Source organism: Hippocampus zosterae, chromosome 4 (assembly GCF_025434085.1).
Source record: "Hippocampus zosterae strain Florida chromosome 4, ASM2543408v3, whole genome shotgun sequence".
NCBI classification, from domain to species: domain Eukaryota; kingdom Metazoa; phylum Chordata; class Actinopteri; order Syngnathiformes; family Syngnathidae; genus Hippocampus; species Hippocampus zosterae.
Genome location: NC_067454.1, coordinates 15,793,208 through 15,814,651, shown reverse-complemented (window position 1 = coordinate 15,814,651; position 21,444 = coordinate 15,793,208). Strand labels below are relative to the sequence as shown.

Below are 21,444 nucleotides of genomic sequence, written 5' to 3'. Positions count from 1 at the left end.
TGAGAACAGAGGGCACTGGTAGGGTGTGGTGGTTTGGCAGGGGGTCAGGTTAAGCGGGGCTGACCACCCTCTCGCTCCAGACATTAAAATGTCACCTCCAATCAGGAGCTGATTACCCAGTGGGGAACCTGGCTTTGGACAACAGTGCCTGTTAGAGCTCCCAGAGACACTGGGATCAGTCACCAAGGCCCCGTTAGGATCCAGTCACAGCCAATCCCATTAAACACTCATCCACCGAAAAACAGTGTGAATGTTAAACAAAAGGAGGCTCCCATTCCAGTAACCACCCACTCAGTCATGACACTGTCCTCGGTAAATCCCCATCAACACGACTTTGATTCTTTCCACCGTCCTAATTTTGTGTGGTCACAGCAAGGCCAGGCACGGGTTGGTTTGTTTGTCAGCATTTTTGGCAGAAACAACACATTCCTGTGCTGGAGCCCTTGTGAAATGGGATTTCTTGACATTTTCCTGATCAAATTCATCTCAAATTATTTTTGAGGATTATTTCCTTTCTCTGTGAATAAAGCATGAAACTTCATGGCAATATTTGGGGACATGAGGTTGGCATCTTGAATGGGCAAAATTTGGTGGGTGCCCATATTCAGTCCAGAATTACAATCTTTCAATGGAAGTCTTCAATCTTTTGCAGACACCTGACCACCAAGTGACAATTTGCCATTCCATATGAATACAAAGTCCACACTCCCCTTAATAAATGTGTCTGGATTTGAAAGTGAACACTGGAAGCACAAACAAGTACATCCAGGCAACAAGAATTAGTTCACCAGACAAATGCATCCTCCAAGCCTCATAATTAGGAGAATAAGCAGATTTTTTTTTCCATGTCAATTAGTGTGACTGTTGACAATGAGGGGTGAGGGAACTTCCCTGAAGGGAAACCTAACTGGCTTTCTATCAGGGTGCGACACAGTGAGTAAGAGAAGCAGGACTGGGGAAGCTTACTCGGACATTGTGTGTCTGGTCACGGCCAATTTGGGTGCTATAAAATGTGATCAGTTACTTTTCTTTTAGGATTCCTCCAGCTCAACGCCATCACCAACACCATGACTAACATCCAATTACTCTATGGATCCTGTTCGTCCTTGTCGAGGGCAGGATGAAAATAAATGACCGTCAAAATGGAGAGGGTAGCGTGATGAAAACAGCTGGATATCGGTATCCGGGTGGTGTTCCGCAAATGTTAGACACGCATATCTACTGTACAATATGAACAGGTGGTCACGACCAATGACCGCAACATTGACACACCAGATAGTGAATTTTCCTACTTACGAGTGTTGACAAGAGGAAGCAGGAAGGAGACTGAGCATAGTGACATATGCTGCACACGAGTGCCGAGAATATGCCCCGGAAAAAAAAAAAAAAGAACTAGCGGTGATCTTGAGTATGTGCACCTAGGTTGTTGAGTAGTCATACATGTCTGTAATGCGTGTGTCGCTGACCTGCATCTTCTTATTGGACACAAAATGACTATTTTTGCAGAACTCTTCTGAGCCATCGGCGTGCTTTGCACCTTGTTTGAAAACACAAATATCACAGCCACAATGACGTCAATTGGATAATTATGAATTCATGACGCTTTTTTCCCCCATAAACCCGAAGCGTTTGTGCTGTTGAGTCCCATAAGAAAACTGGACGTTAGCAACTTGCCTCACCTCTCACATGGCTGCAGTGTATTATTTAGGCAGCGTGGCGAGTGTGGAGCACATTGCAAACGTGTCTGCAGGCTCGTGCTTTCAAGATTGTTCCTCTTGAAGGGCTGCCGGACAGAAAGCGTGCTGACTGAAGTTTCGGAAACAGGTCATCTCACGCTGAAATCCATCAGGGCAATCACAGCTGCCATCAATCTACTTTGTCCTCTGGGGACAGCACGACTCAAATGGTAAATAGAGCGGTTGTCCATTGTTGGAAGAAGTTGCTTGTTCAACTCCTGTGAGCAGCAGTTACATGGTATCTAGTTGCTTCTGCTATACCATCCTCAGTGTGTGAATAACTCGAATAAAAAGTTGCTGTCACAATACAGAAAATCAAAACGAGGGCATTCTTCATGTAGTTATGTTTTTGTCCACGTAACTACTACATAGGAAGCAAGAGATGACGTAAGCCACATTCTGTAATTATATAAACACAATATCACGATTTCTTGTACATAATTCCACTTCCCTTGCAAAGTGTCTTTTAAAGTATTTTAGACCTTGAAAGGGCCCAAACTGGGGATATGTAACTAAAATTCAGAGTACAAGTACAGTTGCAAAGCTTTGCATGAACATGAAAAAAAATTCTCAGTTTGCTCATCTTGTGTGTTCCAGTAAACGACCTTAGTGGATGTTTGGGCGTGTTTCGATCACACATTCTATAAGGCACAGTGGCACATATCATAAAATATTTTTGGACTAGCCCCTAGAAGAATTTTTAAAAAGTACTGGTCCATCAATTCGTTCTCGTATACTTTTATTTTTTTAGTCAACTTTTCAAACGTTTTCTATCTATATATCTGTATATTCAGTGCTAATCTTAGCATAGGGTTAGGGTTAGGGTTTGAATAGAGTAGCTCCACTACATACACAGCAGCCTATGTGAAAAAAAAAAAAAAACATGAACGTAGCAATGTCTTTGCTTTATGTCTGTTTTACAGCAATTGACTGTGGGTACGTACATTAAATTGGTTCAGACCCGAACCGCTTTGGCTGGAGATACGCGCTCTAAACCTTTCTTGGTCATTCATACTGAGATGAATGAACACTCACAATGACACAAGCTCTTTCTTATTCATGATATTCCAACAATACCTAAGTGTTTAAAATTTCTACCCATTTATTTTTTTCATCTTCTTGTCTGTGCTGCTGCCCGGACCATTAAAGGGTGTAATTATTGACCGAAAATACCAAATGGAAATGAAGAATGGATATTTAAACAGTTGAATGAAGTCCTTTCCTGTCAGTTCTTTCATTCAAACAAAATGACACACTTAATGGTAAAAGCAAGGGTGACTTGCGCATGACTAAGAGTGTGGTCTCGTAGTGGGTGTAATGAACATAATGACATGAATAGTAGCTATTAATTAGCAGGATTGTTTTTCATCAGGCTGACTGGACAACAGGATGACGTGGCGTTCACCTTTACAGGACACACAGCTGGAGCTCGGCCATTAGACGGCCTGCGCTATAACTCGTAAACAGCCAGCTTTCAGGGGCTTGGCTGGCAAACAAGGACAATTTACGGCCTATTATCTTCAAAGACAAAGGGAATTAGAATTTGAAGGATGACAAGCATCCAGAGGATGTGTTATGAATATGTAAAATATTTATTTTGCTTTGTCTCCTGATTTGTCATACAACTTTGACTTTAACTGAAATCACAAAACCGGGCGGCAAAAAAAAAAAAAGTCTCCTCTTGATTCGATAGTAACCGCAAGCAGGTAAACAGCGTCTGTCTATTTGTGTGCCGTTACATGCAAAACAAAGCCTAATATTTGTCTTATGCTGAATGAGCGCAGAATGCGATGCCTCGGTGGTGCGTCGAGGGGATGCTAATCAGCATCTTCAATATTCTGCTAACGTGCAGCCTCTGCACAGCAGCTGACGCGTTCCTTCATAATCCCACCTGGGCATGCAAAGAGCGCAAGGTGCAGTAACAGGTGCTGGAGAGGCGTGCATTCAGACTGTCGGCGCTGGTCCACTTTTGAAAGAAAATAGTTGTTGTGGGACTGTGTGAGTTGTCCTGTCAGTGAATAGCTCTCTCGCGCACCATACACAACAATTAATCACTACCACATTCAGACGTTAGCAATCTATTGAGAAGCATGACAGAGTCTGACACACATTGTGTCCATCTAATTGCATGCTAAATGAAAGCCTTCAAGTAACATTTCAATTGTGCCCTAAAACAGTTCGGTAGACAAACCCTTAGTTCTGTGTGTGAGCGGCACTGGAAGCCATACTTAAAGTTAAAATGTTTCAGATGCGGGTTACATTAAGAGCATCACCAGCATTGCCGCGAGTGGACACATGTGAGCGCCATGTTTTCATTAGTGCTGTCATTTATTTTTGTCTTGTAAAAACGTCTCAGTGCGTTTTGTAGATGAGTTTAAAGTCCTCCACATGTGGATGAAATTGCATCCCCTCTTTTTCTTTTCTCTGGATACCACATATCCTATGCAAGGAACAAGGAAAAATATTCAGACACAAATACACCCATCCATTTGCATTATTGGTATGTTCAGTAAAAAAAGCGAGCGCGGGTCTTTGAGCATCATCCTCCCACGAAACTGGATTGCATCCTCATATGTTGAACCACTGAAAAATATACTACTGCGTTAATTACGTGAATATTTTAGTTCCTTTCCTTGTGTGAGGTGAGAGGGTGTAAGGCGAGCTAGCTTACAGTTGTTTCACATCTACATATTTCATAGCTAGCATAAAAAAAATGACCCCTCACATAAGGTGGTTGAACTGCTGTGGCAGCTCTTATGTTACATCACTGTCGAAAATATCGGTCTTTAGCCAACGGTGCCTTGAGATACAAGAGAGCTGTGGGTTTTTTTTCTTTGATTTCCTAGGGAAATTTGGAGAAATTTGCCAAACACACAGCAGTTCGGGAAGGTGAATACATCTCCAAAAAAACTGTTTAAACGGCAGTCCCAGCTGAGTTGTACTATCAAACTAGAAGTGCAATCAGTGATTGATTAATTGGCAAGTAATCAATTAACAAATTAACCGCTAATTTCAGAATTTATTAACTGATTAAAACATTCAGTGAACATTTGGTGACCAGTGTAACTTTTGTGATAATCAATCTCGCGTTTAACTTTGTTTAATTTAAAGTTGTCCAAACCCAAGGAGATTGATTATCCTCGTGTTGAATCAAAATAAGATGCTGCAAACACCGGCTTTTACTTTGGAAAACATTTTCTGACATGTTACAAACCAAATCAGTAGCTGAATTGCATTTTAGTTTGAAATCATGTCGTGTTTGTGATTAAAGGGAGGGATCACTTTCATTCTTTGATTAACTGGCAAGATAATTGACCGATTAATCAATCCTTAAAATAACCTGTACACAGACCACATTGCAATCCTCACATCAATATACTTATATTATTGTAAAATGACAAATATTGCTGCAGCTGACTGAGTCAGAAGTGAAACTCTTTTCCATGTGTGTCTCTGTCTGCATTATACTGTACAGCCATGCCAAATGGCCAAGGAGCGCACACCAGAAGGAGCAGCACAATGTCCACTGAATTGAAGCAAAGAAAGAAAAAAAACTTTGTCATCCCTCGTGTCATAGCTAACAATGTTTTCTTTTGACTGACACCGTCAGAGTGGCATTCATTTATATTGTCCTTCTCACTTTGGCCATAATATGTGCAAACACCAATCATGCAAGCGGCACAGTTGTACGTCTCTGCAAACTACAACCACAATAATACACAAGCATTGTCAACGTTGTCAGTAATAAAACTGTTGTTATCTTTGTGAAGGCAGAATTCTTTTTTTATACAGCTGTAACTAGACCTCATTAGGAAGTGCAGGCGTTCCTAATGAAGTGACCGGTGAGTGTAGCTACTCAGTGCAATGATCACAGAAACCTGCCACATGTCGACTATGTTTGCAGTAGCTGACATTTACATGTGTCTGCATGTCAACAACGAGTGCATAAAGGCATCATCTTTGCGATAAACACAACTAAATAATGAAGGCGTGTTTCAAAATAAAATGACGCGCAGGAAACATATGCATTTTACAGCCGCTTCTGATGTACTTTTAAATGATTTTAATGAACAGCGAAGAGTCAGACAACAAGAAAGGGAAAAGAAGATTGACAGTGGTTTTGCGTCTTTCTTCTGTGGCGTCTACTGCCGCCTGTGTGACAGTGACTGTCATTTGTAAGGGAACAATTGTGTCCTGCTCCGGCGGCTACATGACAATGATGAGAAGGAACACTCCAGTAGTTGTAAGGGTGAACTTAGAAGAAAAGAAAAAAATATCTCAAGCAGTTGGGTGCCTGAGCACCTTTCAGATAACTAACAGCCTGGCCAAGACATTTATTGGCTATATTGTAACCCGAACAACATCTGTGTGCCGCCTGTGTAAACATCATCAGGCCAAACAAAGCGGTCTTCTGTTTACCGCATCCATCGCCAGTCCGACCTGCCTTTCTGCCATGCTCAAAATCTGCTTTTCTGCACTTGCTTTCAATGACCATTGCCTTCATCAGTCAGTCACACACACACACACACACACACATAAAAAAAAGTTTCAAGCACAAACAGGGACTCTTCCATTAAAACTACAACTGTCTGCCTTTTGCTGACAACACGGCACCCCATCCTCTCAGCCCACCTTTTTCCCTGACATCAAACACAACCTCAGGCCCGGTTCCCTAATGCACATGCTATTTTTAACTAAGTGTTTCTAATAAGCTGCTGGGAAGCTGTAAATTTTTCATATGCAAGCACATATTTCCTTTGTGAAAACACAGAAACACACTTTTTTGGTGATTAGCGACTGACAGAGAGGAGGAAAGGAAGCCAATGCGCTTGTATCAAATTGCATGCCTTTCAAAAAAGGAAGAATCCTAATGCGAGGAGTCATCTTCCTGCGCACACCAGGTATGAGTGAATTATTAATCGGCTGGCTCATTTTAATGCTTTTTAAAGTGCTTTATTTTGATGTGCTAAAACATACTTTTACCCATATTCAGTCAGGCATGCATATCATTATTCCTCCCATCAAAGAAGAGTGTCACCCTTTCAAAGAGCACAAACAACTCAGCCTCATTTAAAATAGAAAGTTCCAATATCAAAGACGTTTTACAAAGACCGGGCTTCAAACGCTGATGAAGTTCATTCGTTTCTTTTTGTTATTTTCGGGCACTTTATCAAAAAAAAAAAAAGTATGCATAAAGGTCTGGATTATTTTCCAGCTCTTAACCTAACGAGTGTAAATCAAAACAGCCGAAAAATTTGACAAGTGAGAGGTATCCAGGCTCGTTCGAGTGTTTGGTGTCACCATTATCAGAACTCTCCCATCTTCAAAACATAACCTACAACAGTTTAAGGGATTTTATGACACTGGCAGAAAAAAAAGTGCTAGACTCTGCGTGGATCCTATCCCGTCTGACTTCGGCCCGATGGCGGACTACACCCAGAAGTGGTCGCCATTCAGCGGCAGTGCAGACATGGAGATGAACAATCATTCACATGCACATTCACACCGTCACTGAGTGGGAACCGATCCCAGGCTGCTTGCGCACAAGTCAAGCGAGTGTACCATTCCGCCATCGGTGATGCCAGTAATGCATTTTAGCCATTCCACAGGAAAGAAAAAAAGAAAACCCTAACATTTTTGTAACTTTTTTTTAAATAAGGAAAATGTAGTTTTGAAAAACATATAGTAATTACATAATAATAAACAATTTTGGCAATGTAATTATTTGAATTGAGCACTTTCTGCTGTTTGTGCCCTGGCCACCAGGCGGCATGAAACATCCATCCATCCATCGATCCATCCATTTTTTAAAAATATGCTTATCCTCACGAGGGGTGTGGGTGTGCGGGAACCTATACCAGCTGTCTTCGAACAGTAGGCGGAGTACACCTTAAACTAGTTGCCAGCCAATCGCAGGGCACACAGGGACAACCAAGCATTCGCAATCACAGTCACACCTAGGGACAAATTAGAATATTCCGTTATAAGCTGTCATGCATGTTTTTATGAATGTAGGAGTAAACTGGAGTACCCGGAGAAAACCCACGCAGGCACGGGGAGAACACGAAAACTCCACACAAGTAGGCCGAAGCCGGAATCGAACATTGCACCTCTACACCGTGAGGCTGGCATGCTAACCAGTTGACCACCATGCTGCCCATTTGTAGTTATAATGTTTCAGAAAAAAGGTTTTACCTGTTGCCGAGCCTAACCCTTGATTCATAAACATTACTAAATATATCAGTGGATTACATATTCTTCTTGTTATTATAATTAGTAATTTTATTATTATTGTAGAACAATGAGAGCAGATTCGTAATCGATGCATGAAATTTATCTAAACAAGTTTACTTGAATCTCTGAATAACAGATTTACAAAAGCAATGTAATTATTTTGATAATCAATTAAAATATTGAGAACTGTCCAAAAACTCAAGTCCTCAGAATTTCAGCCTCTCAACAGTTAATCAGCAGAAAAAGAGCCAAATGACTTTTTAGTTGAATCAAAAGAAATCATTTGAAACATCTTATTTCATGCTGAAAAATAATGACAATTTTGCCTATTTTCTGACATGTAATGGACCAAACCAGGAACTGAATCTTAATTCATTTATGTTTAACATATTTGATATTTGAAATAATGTCCTGTTTTTTGAATGAAAGGATAGAAATGAAAACTTCTCTCTTTATTTAAAAAAAATCTGATTGACAAAATAATTGACAGATTAACCGACTATTAAAAGAATGACTTGTTGCAGTTCTAAGTGTGAAAAAGTTGCAAAAGAATAAAAGTTACATTTTGATTTGCCCATTGACAGCTCCCAACAATAAAAGAACACAAACAGCTCTAAAGCACAACTCAAGTCAGCTGGTGTCACTAACCACAAGCCGTCCCACACATAAAACCCTCCTGATGGGATCCTATCCAAGTGAAGTGTGTGATTTTGAATTGTATGTGTGTGTTTTGCGTGAAGGGGGCGGTGCTAAACACACACGTGTTACAACTAGCACTTGTAGTCTGCCCCAATAGAACGAGCTGTGTTTGCAACTGCTCTCACCGTGTTGTTGAAATATGCTTGAGTTAAACAAAAAAGGCCTTATGTGCAGCACTATTCAGGTGCAGGGCCCGCGTGTTACCCCTCTCGCTGCACTCCCCCAAGTGTGTGTGTGTGTGTGTTTTGGAAATATTGGCCTTACCTGTCCCTTTGGTGAGCTCCTTTTCCCCCCCACTTTCTCTGTCTTTGGTTTGGTCCTCCTGGTCTGTGGTGGTCTCACTAGCAGCCTCCACATCCTCACTCAGCTCTCCTGAAGAGGGAGGGTGGATGGGAAATGTAAATCACCAAGCCATCAGAATTGGTGGAAGCACTTAAAGGGACGGCAGCGTTTTGTTTCTATAGGCGCTCGCAACAATTACATTTGCTGACACACGTTTACGAGGCTCGCAAACAAAGAGGACACAATCTGCTTTCTGCTTTCACTATTCTGCCTCAATTGGATATAGACTGAAGCAGTAAATATAAAAAAAAATGTACTCGTATGTAGAGTGTGTGGATTTTTTGTCCAACATAATTTTACTTTGGTGTGAAGCATCCCGCAAGAGAAAAGCCAAAATACATTGAGTTCCCTGCTGCTACTGCAGATCACCTCCTCCAGCCTATTACACACACACACAGACATATAAAATATACACAAATATAAATATAAAAATAAATTATATATATATATATATATATATATATATATATATATATATATAAAATCATAAATATGTAAAACTCTCAGGGATGCAACTCCTTTTACTTTATTTCAAGTCAAAGGCAGAAATCCCCCCTGCAGCCATCTTACAAGCTTCCACTCGATATATCAGACCATTTAGTTTGCGTTGAAGTCCAAACAATGGATATGCAATCATGACGTTTGGAAGTAACACACAAAGGGAAAAGACGGCGAAAACAGATGATAGTAAGACCATCAATCACTTTTATTTCCCTCCAGTGGCCCTTGAACATACATTTGCCTATAAAGTTAGTTTGAAAGTAGTGGGACCCTGCATGCAACTGCAACAGTAAACTCGGCCGCGTGGTCAATAGGCCTTATCAGTTATTACACTAGTCAGCTAATTCTCAGCAAATGTGCTTAAATGCTCTTTAGAAAATGCTTTCATGCTCAGGTCCCGACACTACGAGCTATTGACGTATTGACGACGTTACAAGAGCCATACTGAAATATCCTGTTCAAGTATTCAGCCCCGCAGCCATCACATGGCCAACCCGATTCAGCTCGCCACATGACTACCCGCAGCAAAAAACACTTTTATGATGTTAGATTATTTATTATTTATCCCCTTTGCGGTCAAATGCTACGCGCACACGCAAAAATTTGACCGTGTCACGATGCTTTACGACACATACACATGTAGATTGTAAACACGTTACATTGTAACACATTGTAAACATGTGTTAATTGTGATTTAAAAAAAAAAATAGCACATGAAACAATTGGTCTGTATGATAGCTTTCCTTCCTCCTGTGATGAACCGCTACATGATGAGTGGATGAATGAGCTTGTTTGGCTTGTATATCAGAATCAGGAGCACCCTTCATAAAAGTCATCAGGCCATTTGTCTGAAAATACTGTCATATCATATTGGTGGATAGAGAGTGAGAGAGAGCAAGCGAGAGAGAGAGAGAGAGAGAGAGAGAGAGAGAGAGAGAGAGAGAGAGAGAGAGAGCGAGAGAGAGAGAGAGAGAGAGACCTAATAAGTAAATATTCAATTTTCTTCAAAGGAAAACCCAAAATACAATTTAGAGTCTTCAATCAGCCCGCCATGCATGTTTTTGGAATGTGGGATGAAACCGGAGTACCCGGAGAAAACCCACGCGAGCACGGGGAGAACATGCAAACTCCACACAGGGAGGCGATGCCAGAATCGAACACTGTACTTCTGCACTGTGAGGTCGACGTGCTCAACACTGGCCCACAAGGCTTCCCCTTTTTAAATACTGTATAATCACAAAGAACAACAATAAAGACGGAAATCTGTTTTGGGGCTTCAGACTTACAGTGTGTGCAAAAAGAAATATTGGTAAGTGAATACAAACACAGGCTAAATAACAAACAAATATCAATGAACGTTGTTAAGTTAGCAAAATTCACACAGCTAACAGAGCACTTGCTGTATCCTGCTCTGATTCAGAAAGACAAAATGTACAACTTCCAGTAGTCAAGTTGCTAATTAAACAACTTCTTTTTCCACTAAACTTCATGTCATCAGAATCATTTGTCGTCCCTTTGCAGGCACGCCCTCAGAAAAGCACTTGTGAGAAATAATTTAGCGGAACGAAAACACTAAATATTATCACTTAGAACTTTTATTGGTAGTGACACAAGTGCACGACAAATTACCGGAACTTGTTATATCATGCCTTCTGTTTCTGATTGGTTGTTTTCCTCGGGCATGATGGTTTCTTGCATATCAAACTCTTTTTTTGTGTGCGTATTACTCTCAAATCCTAATGACTGATTTAAGAAATATGCTAGTGTTTTTTTTTTTGGGGGAGGTCAGAAACTTCTTCTCGAAACAGTACTTTTCCATTCGACATCATACAATGTTTCTGTTATGTTTCCAAAGCAAACCACAAAATCCATCCAGTGAAGCTCATCCCCAGCCGGTGAGGCATATTTCAAATATTCCTTGACAACAAGACATTGTCAATTTTACCGGAATTAGGATATTGCGCAGCTGCACGGGTGCTCAGATTACAAAAATAATCCATAGGTACATTTAAAGGGGGGGGGGGCTGTGCCTTTTTTTTTCACAGTGATACTTGTCGTGGGACTAATTCTCCACCCACATTATTATACACTTTGCACACCATCTGATGTGCTTTAACATTGCAATGATAGATACTTCCTTTTCAATTTCCTGCACATAATGCTCACGTGATACATGTTACCCTTTGGTTTTAATACATATACCGGTACATACATATAAATCTGACTTTCAAGAGTTATTAATACTCAATTCTAATTGATACAATGTTAATTATATTTTGTATACTATAGTGGTGTGGAAAATAACTGCATCTGACTCTTATTTAGCCACATCAGTCCCAATATGACAACCATTTCTCATCTCTATAAATCAGCATGTATTGTATGTTTGTATATCACGCAGGACGGTTCTACAAGACTATAGACTTAAACACAATTGTTTGTTTTGTTGATACTTCTCTATTACCTGTGTAAAAGCAGATTTTTTTACACACATCCATTATTATTACTTAAAAAAAAATCAATTTCAGTAGCAGCATTATGTATATATTTAAGTGGAAAACTAATTTACAAATGCCTCAACTCCAGTGGAAAAAAAGATGATTAATGCCATGCAAACCATAATTAATGAAAGGTCAAAAGTTGCCTCAAGAGTAAAAAAAAAAAAAAATGCAGTCCGAGAACAAATCAAACAGCAACACTCTAAGCTATGGCATCAGGCCATTTGGAGCCCAAATTTGGCATATGCAAAGAGTCTTGTAATTAATTGTCTTCATTAACCATCCTAATACAACGATAGGAAGCACTTCCATTAATCTAATCATGCAGGCTGAATAAACTCATGGCTGACACACAGATTACACTCATTTGTTCCAAGCAGACGAGGATCAGATTTGCTCTGCCACTCACTCAATGGGGACAGTCCACACAACCCCCCCACCCACACACACACACACACACGCACACACGCACACACACACACACACCCTCCAGACATCCAGCAGCTTTGCTTTCTCTTAAGTGCGTGACGGCGGTGAGTGCAGGGGCTGAATCAGGCCCATAGGTGTCACTCTATACAAGCCGGGAGAACACACAAATGAGGTGCAAGGGGGGGGGGGGGGGGCAGTAAAAGAGAGAGTGAAGAGAGAGAGAGAGAGAGAGACAGAGGGAGAAAGAGACAGAGGGGAGGGAAGAAAAAACACGAAATGTTTGGTGATGACAAAAGCAGATGCTATGCAAAGGACGTCCGGTGAAGATGAGACTGAAAAAAAAACAAAAAACACAAAAAACAATATTACCTTCATGATGAGCGGGAACAGCCTTGGTTTCCCCCACCCACGCACACACAAGAGCAGTGATTACACTGACGTTAATCAGACTGACAAGCACAAACGTCCCTAATAAATAATTGATGGTAACCACTGCACTTTCCAGTATTCCTTCCCAGACTGTGGAGAAGAAGAGCAGCACGTAATAATAGTCAGTCTAAATATCTTTCACTAGGTCAGGCTCCTCCCTCCATGCTCTCGGCCTCGGCAGATGACACGGCCGTGATGCCGGCTGACTTTCTTGACAGAGCAAAGAAGCACGTTCCTACCCTAGAAGGGCTGCGGCGCTTTCTAAAAACACTCCGCATGCTAAGCTGAATTTACAAAAGCGGTCCTGTTAGTTGCGTCTCATTACAATCACCGAGGCTGCGATCTTTTTAACCTCACTGCTGTCTAACTTAGAGGTGAGCCTCCACTGCTTTATCCAGACCTCAACAGCTTCCTTTTTGCACTGCACGTCGGATCAAAAGTGATCTTATTTCACAGTTCATAGACCCTCTCTCTCTCTCTCGTTTTTTAAAATCCCCCCTACGCATCCCCCAATCTCTCCATGATGCCTTGCAACCCTTTCCTCGTATCAAAGTTGTCCTGACTCCGGACAAGACGGTGCAAAATGGAAGTGACAGGAGGGGCAGCGCAGGACAATGAGACACAGGCGCCACGCTGAGGGCTTTCATGCACTGCCTTGTCTCAGCACCTCTGCACCCGACATATGCAACATGACCACCGCTCCCAACACGCTTACATCCCCTCTGAAAAATTATGTTGTTGTTATATGTTAATGTTTTTTGCGCCAGTAATGGGCAGCATTTTTCACAACCCCGATTTGTTCAGTGGCTATGTCAGCGCTGTTGGACAGTCTGCGTTGGTGCGGCTGGATGGATGGCCGCTGAAGTTGAGCATGAGGAGAGAGGAGCGTTGGCGAAGAGCGCCGATGCGTATTTGGAACCGTGAGTCGCCGCTTGGAATTGAAATGGATTTCCATGGGACAGGAGAAGTGAACCAATCTCTTTTTTTCGGCAGTGGATGCTACAGCTTCTTGTTGACTTTGAAACTTAGCTTGTAGCCGAGGTGTGCACATTTTGAGCATGACGTCTCTGATCCACTGGTGAAAGGACACTTTGATTCTCTCTTCTTTCATCTTAAACTGCTTCAAACAACAAAGCGTGTGCCGGAAAAGTGGTTAGGACTGCACGACTGTCCATCTTTTATGTTATGTATTGTTTATTATTTTACTTTATGTTAACTGTTTTGTTAAGCGCTTTGTTACAGCTGTCGCTGTTGTGAAAGCGCTATATAAATCAGTATGTATTGTATTGTATGTATTGTATTGTATAATTATAATATTATAAGACAAAGTATGGCCACATTTAAAAGAGCTCATATCGACACTCATTAAAAAAAAAAATCTTACACAATGGACAATTGTTTTGTAATGACGCAGCCCTTAAACAGCCAGTCAGGCGAGAACTTCATACGTCGTCACCAAATTCTTTCTGGACAACTATGTTTGGGGATGGCCCCTTTTCTGGTCCCAAGGGGAAGAACCTGTTAGACCTGACCTCGAGTGATCTAAAGCAGAGATGCTGAGTCAGGACACACGTCACAGAGGACATCCAGCATCTTGCCAGACAGCTCCAGCTTTTTACTTCCTGTAGGTGTCCCAGTATGTTTGGCCACAAAGGGTAAATTGTTATGCGATGTTGAAGCAAAGGAAAAAAACAAAACAAAAAACAAAGAAGTCTGATATGTGGATTCTCGTCACTCCTTGTCTCCCACACAGTTTTCACAGAAAGTAAAGAAGCTACCTCAGTGCTGATGGTCAATGTTACGTGTTAAATTCCTGACCTGTCTATTGATGGGGGGGGGGGGGGGGGGGGGGGACACAGTGTAGGCACGCAAGCAGGCAGGCATCTCTCTCACTCACTGCTGGCCCTGCTGTGACCTCAGGATCTAAATGTGAATGAATACTTTGTGTCTCCATGGGGCCGAGGGCGAGCGTAAGGAAGGGAAGGAGGAGCCTTGCAAAATGGACGATGTGAGAGTTAGGGAAGCTAATAACTAAAACAACTTTAAAGGGCAAGTTAATCACAAACAGAAGCCGTAGCTCACACCGACCCCAACGGCCCCTCGCCCTCTGCTCATCACACATGAGCCCAACAAGTCTTCTCCCCAAAGCTCATCACATTCATCCACCTTGACTTGATTTGAGCAACTATAAGCGGCTTTTTGCATGCTGTCGACTGAAAATGACATCACATGACGGCTCACCTGTTTTCTGAAGCTGAGCCACGTTTGGTTGTTACGTGAGCCCCGAGCAACAGTGAGGTCAGTTTCAGAATGTGGCAAATGATCTGCGCCTGAGATGGCTAAAAACGGGGGGGGGGATTTTGTTATTTAACTCATATCCCACACACAAACTATTAATCAGAAGGCCATGTTTGGACTAGTGGGAGGCATAGAGAACATTTGGTAAAGAACATATTGGAGATTACTTCCCTTTAACTGCTGCTTGTTAAGTGATTTTGAGTTCACTGCCACTGTGCTTGAAGCTCATTTTTTGTAGCGAATAGTCAAATAAATAAATAAATAATCGTCAAATGATGGCTTGTATTTTGAAAAAAACTCGTAATTTTGTAACTTGTATGTCAAGACACCACCGTTCTTCTTCAAATGAAGACTGTTATTTAGCACCAGGCAAGATAAATTTGATATTTTCCCCTAAAGTGGTGAGCCTCTCTTGGGAAATATCGCTAATTAGAAATAGTTCACGATAATGGCATGTTTAGATACATTACCCCCCCCCCTCAAAAAAAAAAGTGAGTAGCGCTCTACTTCTCTTTGTGTTGAGTGATGAAGGAGAGAAGGATCTAGGTTAATGTGGCTGCACAGGGAGTGCGCATTCAGGGACTGCTCACTCTTCTGCCTCGCCACTCGCACACACACACACACACACACACACACACAAACACACACACACACACACATTCACACGGCTGTGAAATCCTTCAATGTCCGCTCACTAACAAATATTATGTCCACAAAGGGGGATGCAGCCTGTACTTTTGCCTGCTGTAAGATGTGGGACTAAAAGCCTGCATGGGGGCAAAAGCATCACTGGCCACTGTGCTTCCATCTACTCTGCCCGAGGGACAATGTCCCGCACAAAGGGTCATTCTGGCTGTGTGCCACCCCTCCCATGCATGTTTGTGGTCGTTCTCTTCTGCCTCCTCTTAAATCACCCTCCTTTTACGAATGCATCCTTCTCTCTCTGTCTCTCTGTCTCTCTCTCTCTCTCTCTCTCCTGTTCACACTACAATGCCTTCACCTATTTGCAGCCATTCAATAGGACCTTACAGAATTGGAGGGGTGGGGGTGAATGAGGAGGGCTGAAGGGGTGTCTGGGAAAAGAAAAAAAAAGCCCCTGTCATGAAGGGCAATCACATCAAGTCTGAAATATTCACCAGTGGCTTGGAAAATGCGATGGTACAGTTATGACAGGCGAACAGGCCACTCTCGCCCCCCCGCCCCATCACTACCACCACCACCACACATACACCCACACCCTCTCCATTCAGGGCAGAGGGGCAGTGGACACTGTGAATATGTATCGCCCAGAAAATGTATTGATTTTTCATTTGGCAACAACCAAAAAAAAAAAAAAGGGACACACTCATGCACAAAAATCACATAACCTGAAACTGTCACAACTCTTTTGTTCAAATCTCATCTCTCCTGATGTTTGGCTTTTGCCACAAACTCCCTTTAATTACCAGGTACAGCCCGCTTCAGAGGCTCCCCTCCACAGAGACACAGCCACATACAGCCTGCTGGGCTTAACAAGACAGCCCACATCTATTATATATGACATACACCCAGCAGCTTTTGTCTCATATCTAACTAATAAGCGCACCGAATATGACTATACCCACTGTTTGTTTTGCTATTATACACAAGGCATACCTGCTTACGCGGGAGGAAAACTTGACAATTAAAAGTACAGACTGCTGCGTGAAGAGTAACACTTTTAAGATTCTGTACTGTGATCATTGTTCAAAGAGAAACGATGAGAGCTGCAACTAACAATTATTTTAATAATCAATTCATCTGTCCAGCCTTTCTTTTGAAATTAATCAATACATTGAAAACTTTTTTTAAAAATCGTGTTTTTAACTTTCCTAACTTTCCAAGGTACTGTTTTTTCAGAAAAACTGAAACATATGAAAGGAATCAGATGAGATTTACTGTGGAGAGAATGACATTTGGACAATTTTAAATTATTTAAATGGTTAAAATACTATCAAAAGAAAGGTCAATTAATTTGGTAATCGTTAGTCGTCGATTAATCGATTAACTATTGCACAAAAAACATACAGTATAATAACTACAGACATTTCAATTGAAGACTCAAAATTATCCACACGTGTGAATGTGAGTGTGAATTGATGTTTACCTATATGTGCAATTGACCGGCAACTAATCGAGCCTCTGTGGAATTTCCAAATCCAACCTCATGTTTTGGTGGAACTCCTGTCTCGCATTCGGGTATTTCAAAAACATTTCAAGAATTCTCACTTTTGAAGGAAGTACCTTTTTGAGTTCAATCTGCCTTTCTCAAACATTTCTACCTAACTCCTAACATTGATATTGCAAAGTCCGCAAACATGTACGCATGTGTCCATTAAAAGGTGTTGATCTGTTTATCTTGACTTTTAGGCACCGCAAACCAATAGAGAGGACTGCACTGACTGAAAAAGATCTCTGCCTGTCGATTTATTGAACGCGCCATTTGCATATCTTTGTAGTACATCCATCTGCCCGTGGACTGTTGTGTGGCGGTATTAGCGGAGAAAATCAATGTTGCCATGGCGGGGTGTTTGTAAGCGCCCAACTGGACGCGTGTTAGGTGTCCGCCTGGCAGCTCTCATGTTGAGCTGATTAGCATACTGGGCAAGTCATTCAGTGTTTGTAAACTCGAAGTAAATACACAAGTTTCTTAGTATGCCCGTCCATAATGGACTGCTCTGGTCATCCCGCCTGCCTATTGCGCAGCCGTGGGCTCGACGGGCTGTTTGTTTATGAGAGCGTGCGCTGAGATAAAAGAGACTCGGCTGAGTTATGAATATCAATTTTGCTAATCAATTTAATTTCAAACATAGGGCGTCATTACTGTGTGTTTGCTCTGCAAACTTTAGCAAGTTGCTACTTGTAGAGATTTCCAATGGTACAAGTGGAGGATGGGAATTCAACTTTTTACCTTAGCTGAGGAGCATTTTGACCACTATTTGTTTATTAGGAGAGAAATGAGAAGGAATAATTACAGCTGCGGTTGTACAAAAAGTATCATCTGGGGTGCAATGAAAAGAACAAAAATATCAGAGGAACATGGGACGAAAAAAAAGTCATCATATCATGAGAACTACAAGAATAAAATAGTAATAAAAAATGAGAATGTCAAAAAATCCTCCACAAAATTATTTTTGTCTGATAAAACGCCAATTTTCTTTCAAAGGTTTTACTGAACTTTAAAATTTGTACTTTTCCACTGTGGTCCTGACATGGTACAGTGGTGTCTTGATTTAGGAGTGATACCCAATATCATATTTTCCGAGTGAAATGAAAATATAATAAATCTATCCCATCCCCAACAAAAAGTTTGTGATGTGTTATGATAAGAACGATACAAATCTAGAACAATGTAATTTGTCTATAGAATGCAGACAACTGTTTATTTATTTATTTTTTTGCTCAAATTCAATGAACAATGTGCTGCTCCTTCTGTTGTGCGTACCTTGGCCACCTGAGGGCAGTAAAAAACAGACATTGAAATACGATACATGGAGACAGTCTCAGCTCTTCCGTACAACAGAATCATTCTCCGCAGAGGATAAAAAGTATATGCACATGTATATAAAATGTGAGTATTGTGATATTTTACATCTACATGTGTTGCTCCATTGGTTTGTGTTCAAAAATTCCTGTATAATTCGTCAGTCTAGGGCGTTTCCCGTTATGGGTTAGCATTAAGCAATCTGACGTCAAAACAAAGGTCTGCATAATTCGCTTTGTATTGTTTAATTTGACAAGAACTTCAACAAGGGGAGGCAATAACCGCCTGAACCTTCCTTTTTGAAGATACTATCTGCCAAACTTCTGCTAGTTGTGACCTTTTAGATCGCAAGTCAAAGCAAAAACAACCAAAAAATCTCGCCCGTATCTCAACGCACCACTCTCCTTCTTTGGTGGATACAAGTGCAGACGTATATATATATTGTAGGCAAATATAGTAAATGGGTGTCTATGAAGGCGTAGGGTTGAGTGTTCCCAATTAGGATTGTTCGGCCTTGGTGGAGGTCTGTGCCGTATTCATTACGTCGCACAAGGGGGCTTATAATGGATATACAGTACTTTTTTTTTTCAGGAGACTGGAGTGGATAAACCGGGCAACCTTTCTTCTAACAAGCACCCTTGCTGGTTGCTCATAGCTAATTGCTAAAGAAATCCAATGATTACACTGCACAGGCACTTAAACTATCCACGAGAGTGCTCGCACTTACTGAAAAAAGCTCTCCCCACCTCTATCCATTTCTAATACAAATCAAACACGCGGGGCTTTCTTTCACCATTTGTCTTTCTTTCGGTTCCTCTTTGCATAGCCCATCCATTACTTTCACATGAAATATGAAAAGGCAATATCCTCCCTGTGTTTGTACTGAAGCGTAATGCAATTGTGTTGTCATTTATAAGAAATAATCGCAAACCTCTCTTTCATTTTCCAGTTCAAATAACCATGAAAAATTAGCCTTCAATGTCAGGGAGGACAACAAAGGGATGCACACAGACTATTGCTTCACCACTGCGCTTGACATTTCTCCTTAATAGGAAACTGGCTGGTTGTTCCTATCTTGCCTTTTCAATCTAACCTCTTTCCCCGCCCCCCCCCCCCCTTTTTTTTTAAACCCAATTAAAAATCTCTGTACTCGGATCTTTGTAAATGTTTCCTTCATTCTTTATTCATTGTGTAGGGTCTGGAGGTTAGGGAGGATATGGAGTGGATTACAATACTCTGGCCCTGCTCATTAGCACCCTTGCCATAGTCCGCTAATGGCCACTGTCGGAGCGAGACGTCGCCAGACGAACGCTACAAGCCCTCGTCGTTGTGACTACCGTCCAGCAGCCTGACGGATAAATAATTCAAAAGGTACCAGACGCCCCGGTTCCCCCAAAAACATACGCTGAAGAGCCAGCTTGCGCAGGCCTCCATCGCTGATTAGCATTTAGTCCTCACACATGATGTACAGCCAGATGTCAGGACAGACAATTAGACTTTGTAGTAGCCACAGGATGTTTTTCATTGGCGGTGATCTTGAGTTTTCGTGTGCGCAGCAAAGTCATGGTAATTGCTAAATCTGCAGCTGCCATTAAAGGCTTAAAAGGCTGCTTGTGTCCCGCTGTAATCATATACAAAATAACCAAATTTGCAGTGCAATTAGGTGATGTAATTATGTTTTTAGCCAAAGTACGGTGAGAATGAAGACAAACCAAATATCACTGGAATGTAGTTTATGTCTTTTAAGGTCTGATGTAAGTCCAAATATTTTTATTACAAATTGCCACTGCAATTCTCACTCACATAAAAAAAGGTAATAGTTTAAGTCAAGTCAAGTCAACAGTATTTATAGTAATAATGCACTATCCTGCACTGCATCATGCTAAACAACTAGTTTGTGAAACGAACACCTTATCAATACCGTGCATTTGTTTCTTCAGATGTGCCTAATGTTGTGGTTTGTGTCGCTCAACTTCACGACGACTCGCATATTCCTGGCTTCTTGATTTCATCTGCATGTATGCCTCGTGATGCATATAATGAAATTCCCACTGAAAAGGCTAATGAAAAAGACTTGCATCATGCAATTAGCCACCCCTTAATTCCTTTCTGGTAATGTATTAATTCATTATCAAAATAATTGTGTCCGGATTATTTATTTATTTATATACTTGATTATGTAGCTTAAACGAACAAAACTGAGTCTGGGCCGGGGGGCAGGGGGGGGGGTGGCGTTGTAGCAACCCGATCGTCATTTTGGAACTAACTGTACTTCTGCTTTAATCAGTATGCATAATCTGCTTTAGGCTTTCAATTTCACCTGAGATTCAAAAATGTCCCTGAACGACACTTGACAGAACGTGCCTACGCAGTTCATTGTGTGTAAGGGCTTCTTTTTTTCCTATCTCGCCTTTTTAGTTTTATTAAATGACTAGTTGTACCACTTCAGAAGAGCGTACCCTCTCACTGCAGGTCATATTTACTTACTCTCTAAACACGATTTAATTTGAGCCAATTTTGAGAGAATTCAATGGTCTAAAAGCCGACAAGACAAACAGGCGAACGTTCTTGTGCATTGAATGAGATAAGTGTGCAAAGATATCTTCCCCTGATTCTTCACGAGCACACCGCGATGCGGTGGAAGTGGGCCGAGAGCTCTCAGAGGTTTGGAACGGTGCTGCCCGCTGTGCTGCTCTCAAGAGGAACAGACTTGGAGTGATTACAGTCAAACTTGGTTATCTTTGGCTACGCCACAGGAGAGCCAGAGTCAAAGACA

At 41.4% G+C, this 21,444-nt stretch overlaps 1 protein-coding gene across 4 annotated transcripts in view; it reads right to left on the bottom strand.

Moving 5' to 3' along the window:
• zfhx3b (zinc finger homeobox 3b) overlaps positions 1-21,444 on the bottom strand; it is a 266,964-nt gene that overhangs the window by 16,162 nt on the left and 229,358 nt on the right. For all 4 annotated transcript variants that reach the window (XM_052063746.1, XM_052063744.1, XM_052063747.1 and 1 more), the window contains one exon: positions 8,934-9,041. In XM_052063746.1, coding sequence (XP_051919706.1) covers positions 8,934-9,041 — 108 coding nt within the window. The remainder of the gene's footprint in view (positions 1-8,933; positions 9,042-21,444) is intronic.